Below are 6,973 nucleotides of genomic sequence, written 5' to 3' on the forward strand. Positions count from 1 at the left end.
AGTAGAGAAGCAGAATCATACTTCCGCTGACTCCTAACACATACACAGTCCTGCAACCATAGCCAAGGGCCTGATTTGTGAGTTCTAGCTACGTTGTCTGCCTAATGGGGCGATCATGCAAGCGACAACCAGAGACAAAGAAACCAGCATCCGTACCAGAAAACCTAACTTCGCCGAAGCAGCATAGCTTGCAAATCTATCAAACTAAACTGCAAGAAAGACAATCTGATTTAGAGAAAAGGCGTTCTGCCACAGTCATTAAGCACAAGTAATTTAGATTTTTTATATTGTCTCCTCATTTACAAATTTACTGTATCAACGCCAGCCAATGGAACGAATTTCTTAAGTAAATGAGAAATAAATAAAAGAGATAGAAAGATAATCACATTACATAAAATAATTCTCTTTTCTAGATGTATTTTTGAGAGAACTAATGACAGTAGCAAAATTATAGAAATAATAATATATCATAAGAAGTAATTAATTTAAATTAGCATCACGTTTGAAAAAATATAAGTGAAACGCTTTATGGACATTTACTTTTGTACAAAGATGGAAGGCCTGGAAAAGCATGCATCGGCATCCTGAAAATTAGTTATGGCCATAATGGTTTAATTGAAGACAGCAATTTAAAATATAATATTGTAAATCTACAATCCAGTTTCAGATCAGGAGATTTAATTGGGGGGGCAGCTGAACCCTTGAATGACTGCAAGTTCATTTGCAAAGCTACAGCGAGAGCCCCCGAGCTTCTCACAATTCGCTTACATTAATATTGATGTTGCCTGTGCAATCTATTTCCGTTATTTTTATGGTTGTTATTCTATGTCTGCAAAGGTCATTTAAATTATACTGAGGCCGAAAATTTGTTTCATAAATTTTGATATAAATACTAATTACACCCTCTCGGAGAGCCAGCAGGGTAGCGTTCATTTATCAAGTTTATATGACCAGCAATGACAGAGAAGAAGGCAAGAGAGGCTGAAAAGCTTTCCCAAGATCCACTAAGGCTGGCACAGGTTGCTGGGGGAAGGGAGTGTGAAGAAGAAATTCCTACTACAATCACTGAGATTTAAGAATCTTTAATAACGTACGAAAGGTTACCAAACAGTTCTGGAAACTAAAGTATACATACGAGGTTTTTTTTTTTTTTCTAGCCATAAATATTGAATAGCTGTAACATGGATAAACCAGACCCTTTACATGCGGATAAATATGGAAACTAGGAATTATATACATTGTGTGGTTGTATATTTTGCCAAAAGCAATGGACAGCTATAGTTTATATCTTTTTAATATCACTTTACATAAACAAATGGAACAGTTTGACACGTAGATCCAGGCTCGTACTATACGAAATCTTGACAGGACATGAAACAACATTTTACTGCACTAAAGTACTCAGACTTTGGGACGAAATGTTTGCACTTTATACAAAAAAAGCACATTAATATCAATAATATTCTGTTAGGTCGACGTGGAGACTGTAATCGTACAAAGTAGTTCACATTTTGGTACACATTTACTAGAACATTCTCGCCATTCAGTACAAACAGTTGGCTTTCGGCCGCCCATCCCATCCCCCTCCCCCCTCCCGCTGGCCCTCCCCTCCCCAAGGCAAAGACCACCACGCCACGATCCCACCCACCCACTCCAACCGAAGTGTAGCTATATACAGAATCCCAGAACAGATTTAAGCTAATAATTCTGTATTTACAAGAAAACAAAACAAGAAGATAAAGAAAAGCTGAAGCCCCAGAGAGCTTGTTCTGATCCAACAAGAAATTGGCCCTCAGGGCCTTTGGCGGTGTTCGGTCAGGCAACCGCCTTCTCTTACACCCCCTCCCGCCCTTCAGTTACCAAACCTTTTCAAAGGGGGGAGGAAAAAGAAAAGAAAGAAATTTGGGGGAAAATAAAAACCCTAAAGGCTTGCTGCTTCCTCTGTTTTACTCAGTCCTGGATTTATCGACAGATTTATAAACAAAATCAAACAAACAAAACAAACGTTTGCGGGATCGGGACGAGGGGTGTCTCGAGTTTCAGGATTCTTTCAATAATACTGTGTATATGCGTGTGTGTTCAGTCTCTTAAATAGGGTCGTCATGTTTTGTTTCTGATTTTAAACGTACCATTCGTTAAAATTGGAAGAGAGCGCGCTGTGGCCGGCTGTGTGGTGGACCGCGGAGGAAGAGGGCGACATGGAGCTGGTGGTCGGGTTGTCTGTGGTGGGAGACACGATGGTGGGTGGCGTGGAGGACTCATACCCGGAGCTGGCGGCGGGCGAAGGCTGTGAGCCCTGAGAAGAGGACTCGTGGACCTGAGAGAATAAAGTTACGTTTTAATGAAGATAAAGAGGGGGCCCAGCGGCTACCCAAGGTTGTGAAAGCTGTGCTCCCCCTCCCCCTACCGTGCACCCCCTCCCCTACCCCTCCCCGCTTCTTTCAAAGCCAGGGATCTCCCAGACTCTCCGCAGGCAGGACCAATGGGACTTGGGCTTGGTTCTCCCGGCGTAGCCCAGCACAACCACGCTCCAGGAGGGGACACTGCCCGACGGACTCACAAAAGAAAAAGGGGAGGGGGGCTGGGAAGGAGGAGGCTGCTTTGGAGTCCAGAGGCTAGGAAAGTTCGCTTCCGAAAGTTTGCCTGTCCACTTTGAGGAGAGCGGATATTGAGAGCTGAGCACAAGACCGCATCTCGGCCGCCAGCTCTTGACTACCAGGAGCAATGGCCGCGCTTACCGCAGCAGCTCTGACAGCCGGGCCTCGGAGTCACCTCACTTATTTTTACTTTCATTATGAAACAGTGAGTGTAACTGGCCTCTGGTGCGACTATCTTTTCCCGCCCCTGCTCCCTCTGCCACCTTCCACTCAACAGAGTGAAAACCCTTTGCCTTTCCGCCTCCTGCGGCTCCTGCAGCAGCCCAGAAGCCGCTCCAGGGTAGCTGGCCCGGGCCTGAGCGCAGGAAAGGCTCCGGCTCAAAGGCGAGGCGGCCAGACCGCAGCGTTACCTTCATGTGTTTGCGCAGAGAGCTGGGGTGCGTGTAGGACTTATCGCACATCTTGCAAAGGTAGGGCTTGTCGCTAGTGTGCACGTGCATGTGCTTCTTGCGGTCGCTGCTGTTGGCGAAGCGCCGGTCGCAGCCCTCGAACTCGCACTTGAAGGGCTTCTCCCCTGACGTGAAAGTCGAAAGATGGTCTTATTTAAAAGAAATCAGTAGCTGTTTTCAGAGTTTAGTAGATACATTTAAAAATGCTGGCTGCCCAAGGGGAGCTCTCCCGAGCCTAAAATCTGGAGTTTTAGTAAATTTGTGCATCTGTAGAGGAACTATGAATATCTTAACTGTATTTTTTAACACTCAAGACAATTACATCTACATTTTATTTTTACTTTGTTTATTTTTTTATTTTGGTGGTAGTAGTAAAAATAGAAGTAGTGAGAACAAAACAAAAAAAATTTTTTTCATTCCAGAATATCAACGGCTCTAGACTGTGGCTTTTCTACCCAGGTCTTTACAGAGGTTACCCAGCGGCTTCTACTTTGCTGTTCCTTAATAGTTTTCAGGACCCGGCTGATTCTCGTCCTGCTTTGCTCTTTTCTCTCCTGTTCTTTTTCCCTCCCAGACACACTGCACCCGTTGGTTGCCACTTCCACTCAACTACCCCTCCCCACCCCCTACACAACACATCACATTTTATGGCCTAATCTAGAAAGGGGGGAGGGGTTCCATGCCGAAAGTTCTTACCTGGCTGGGTCATTAAATCAGGAGTTCGAGTCGGGTTCTATTCCACCAGACAATGCCCAAATACGAAGGGCGATCAGTTCCCCTGACTCTAGGGCCCAAGGGGCACATAATTTCCAGCCTGGCCCCTCTCGGAGCCTTAAATTGCCTGGAACTTGTTTTGTTATTGTTTCTGTTGTTTTTGTTTCTTTTGTTTCTTTAAGCTTTTGGACTTGTAGGTATTTCTAAAGTTCAACTCCGGAACCCCGCATTTTAAGAACAGACCTTACGCTGTGGTATAGACAATTAGGATTTCTGTGCCTTTCGCTAGCTAGCCTCACTCCTCAATCCCGATGCATCATTTGAAAAATGTATCTCTTTAAATGTGCATAAAGCTAATGTCCTCCTCGGATCCAAATTATATTCCCTACGCCAACTGCACCTACCTCCCGTTTCTTTCCATTTTGTTTCTACATTTTTAAACGCAACCTCAACTTCGTCCACCTTTTCAAACAGAAAGGCTCAACAAAGTCCCAGAAAGGGTAGCCGCCATGAAGAGTTTTAGATTTGTTTTCAGTTGGAGCAACTGGAGCCCCCGTGGCCGCTCCACGCGCGCCACCTCTCCGGGATACGAGACTGTCAAGCGCTGGGCCAAGCCAGACTCAGCTTCCCGGTTTCCAACTCTTTTTAATTCCTTGTTTTTAAAATCTGTAAGCTCAGATGCTTCTCATGCGCACTCTCTGTTTTCCCATACTTTCAAGACTAAAAACCAGATCTGCCTGTCTCCGGGAATTTGAGGCCCAGACCCCACCGAGGCTGGGTTTGTGCCTCTCATCCCCCAACTTTCGAATCTCAGGCCCGGGTGGGAGGTAGCGTGTCCTACATTAGTTTCCATACCTGTGTGCGTCCTTTTGTGGATCTTGAGGTTCTCTGAACGCGCGAAAACCTTGCCGCAGCCAGGAAACGGGCAGGGAAAAGGCTTTTCGCCCGTGTGCACTCGGATGTGGTTGACCAGTTTGTATTTGGCTTTGAAGGGCTTGCCCTCGCGTGGACACTCCTCCCAAAAGCAGATGTGATTACTCTGCTCTGGGCCGCCGACGTGCTCCACCGTGACGTGCGTGACCAGCTCGTGCATGGTGCTGAAAGTTTTGTTGCACGACTTTTTGGGGTTGGCCAGCTGCTCGGGCTCGATCCATTTACAGATAAGCTCTTGCTTGATGGGTTGGCGCATATAGCGGAAGAAGGCTCCAGCGCCGTGATGTGCAGCCATGTTCACGTTCATGGGCCCGTAGCCGTGAAGCTGCGGTGCGGCATAGTGCTCGGATCGTGGGCTGGTCACCTGGCCGTATTGCTCCGGCCGTGGGTACATGTCCCCGGAGAAACCTAGCCGCATCTGCCCGTTAACCACGTTGGGCGAAGCGTGGCCAGCCGCCTGCTCGTGAAGCCCAGAAAAAAGGAGGTGGCCCGCGGCGTCCGTATGGCCGTGTGGGCCCCCGAAGCCGCCGGCCGAAGCAGCGAAGAGACTGTGCTGGGCGCTAGCTGCCGCCGCCGCGTCGCCAAAGCCCCGGTTGCGGAACAAAAAGTCCCGGGTAGAATTGAAAGCAGCGCTGGAGTAGGAGCCGACGTGGCCGGGGTGGTGATGGTGGCCCAGGGCCGCAGCAGCGGCGTAGCCGGGAGCCTGCGACGTGAAGGCTGTCTGGCCGGCCGAGGCCAGTTCGTGCGAACTGGGGTTGAGCTTGAAGGCGCCCATGCCGTCGGCGAACGGGTTGATACCCAGGCCCACGTCTCTGTCGGCCACGTCGCCCGCCGAGTGGTGCCGGGATGCACCAAAGGTGGTCACACCGATCGCGGGATACTGGGGTCCGGCGTCCAGGAGCATCGTGGCTGCACGGGGCAAGCCCCGGCCTCCCCCGACCCCCCCACCCTCGCCCGCCAAGGAGGGAAGATCAGGAGGAGGAGGAGGAACAGGAGGCGGAGGAAGAGGAGGAAGAAGAGGAGGAGGGAGGGGGAGTCGACCCACCTAACGAAGTCTCAGCCAGCAGGCAGCGGCCAGGCGCTAGCCCGCACCCGCCCGGCCAAAGGCAGGCAAGCGAGACGACTGCCGGCCGGTAGAAGGCGGGCTCCGGCGCCAGCCGCTCGAACCGCGCGGGCCGGGCTCTCACTTTCTCGCCGCTCAGTCTCTGCCGAGAGGGCCTCGAGTCAAGGCTGCCCGGGGAAAGGCATAGAACATCTCAGCCCCCCAATAAAACTTCTTCCCGGATTTGTGGCATAGAGGAATGTGATCGCCAGAGCTGCCACTGCTCGCCCTGTCTCCTCGCGCAGCGCGCCCCTCCTCACTTCTCCACTAGTCTCAGTCTCTCTCTCTCTCTCTCTCTCTCTCTCTCTCTCTCTCTCTCTCTCTCTCTCTCTCTCTCTCTCTGGCTCTCCTCCTCGATCCTTCAACTCTCCCTTTTTCCCCCTCTCTGCTTTTTGAAAAAAAAAGGGGGGGGGGAGAAAAAGCAAAGAAAAGGCGCAAATCATGCACAATATTGTCTTTTGCGGTTTATCTTCCTGGGGAGAAACTTTCACCTCCTCAGCCGGGCGGTGAGCGCGAGACTGATAGCAGCAATCATTCCTGCAGATAAATGAATTGAAAGGACGACACCGTCGTCCCCCCCCCCCCCCATGAATGGGAGCAGGGGGAGGGGTCACGTGCGACCGACGCGGGCGAGGATTGGTGAGGCTGCAATCCCCCCACACACCCCGCCCGGGGCCGCCGCGCCAACGAAGGGCGCGCGGTGGCGCCGCGCGCTGCTCATTGGCCCGCCCGCCTCATCAATCCCAGGTATTGTAAAGCGCTTGACATCCCCTTTTGACTAACAGGGCTGCCAGGAGTAGCAACTTTTTTTTCCCCCTAGCAAATTTTTCCCCCTCTTCTCACGGAAGGAAAAAAAATGCCATGATTATTTCTTTTCCCTTGCATAGTCTGTCTCTCTCTCTCCTCTCTCTCTCTCTCTCTCTCTCTCTCTCTCTCTCTCTCTCTCTCTCTCTCTCTCTGTTTGTCTTTCTCTCTCTTCCTCCCTCCCTCTCCGTTTCTCCTTCCCTCCCCTTTTTCTCTGCCTCCTACCCCTCCCTCTCTCGGTTTTGCTTCTTTTTCCTACGTTCTCCCCCCCCCACACACACACTTTTTCTCTCCCTCCTTCTAATGTCCCCCTTTCTCCCCCTCCCTCTTTCTGTTTCCCTCCCCCCTCCCCCTTCCCCTCCCCTCTCCCCTCC

The 6,973-nt window shown here is 50.4% G+C and overlaps 1 protein-coding gene across 2 annotated transcripts; it reads right to left on the bottom strand.

Moving 5' to 3' along the window:
• Nucleotides 1-1,912: 1,912 nt before the first annotated feature.
• Zic1 (Zic family zinc finger 1) lies at nucleotides 1,913-6,378 on the bottom strand. Of its 2 annotated transcripts, XM_076918128.1 has the most exons (4): nucleotides 6,287-6,378; nucleotides 4,616-5,923; nucleotides 3,008-3,171; nucleotides 1,913-2,317 (listed from the first exon to the last, which is right to left on the bottom strand). In XM_076918128.1, the coding sequence occupies exons 2-4, from the start codon at nucleotides 5,595-5,597 to the stop codon at nucleotides 2,120-2,122; spliced, it is 1,344 nt and encodes a 447-aa protein (XP_076774243.1). In that variant the 5' UTR covers nucleotides 5,598-5,923; nucleotides 6,287-6,378; the 3' UTR covers nucleotides 1,913-2,119. The 2 variants fall into 2 exon arrangements, with proteins under 2 accessions (XP_076774243.1, XP_034340418.1); XM_034484527.2 differs by having other exon boundaries at nucleotides 4,616-6,377.
• Nucleotides 6,379-6,973: the final 595 nt, after the last annotated feature.

The sequence above is a fragment of the Arvicanthis niloticus genome, chromosome 21 (genome assembly GCF_011762505.2).
Source record: "Arvicanthis niloticus isolate mArvNil1 chromosome 21, mArvNil1.pat.X, whole genome shotgun sequence".
NCBI lineage: Eukaryota > Metazoa > Chordata > Mammalia > Rodentia > Muridae > Arvicanthis > Arvicanthis niloticus.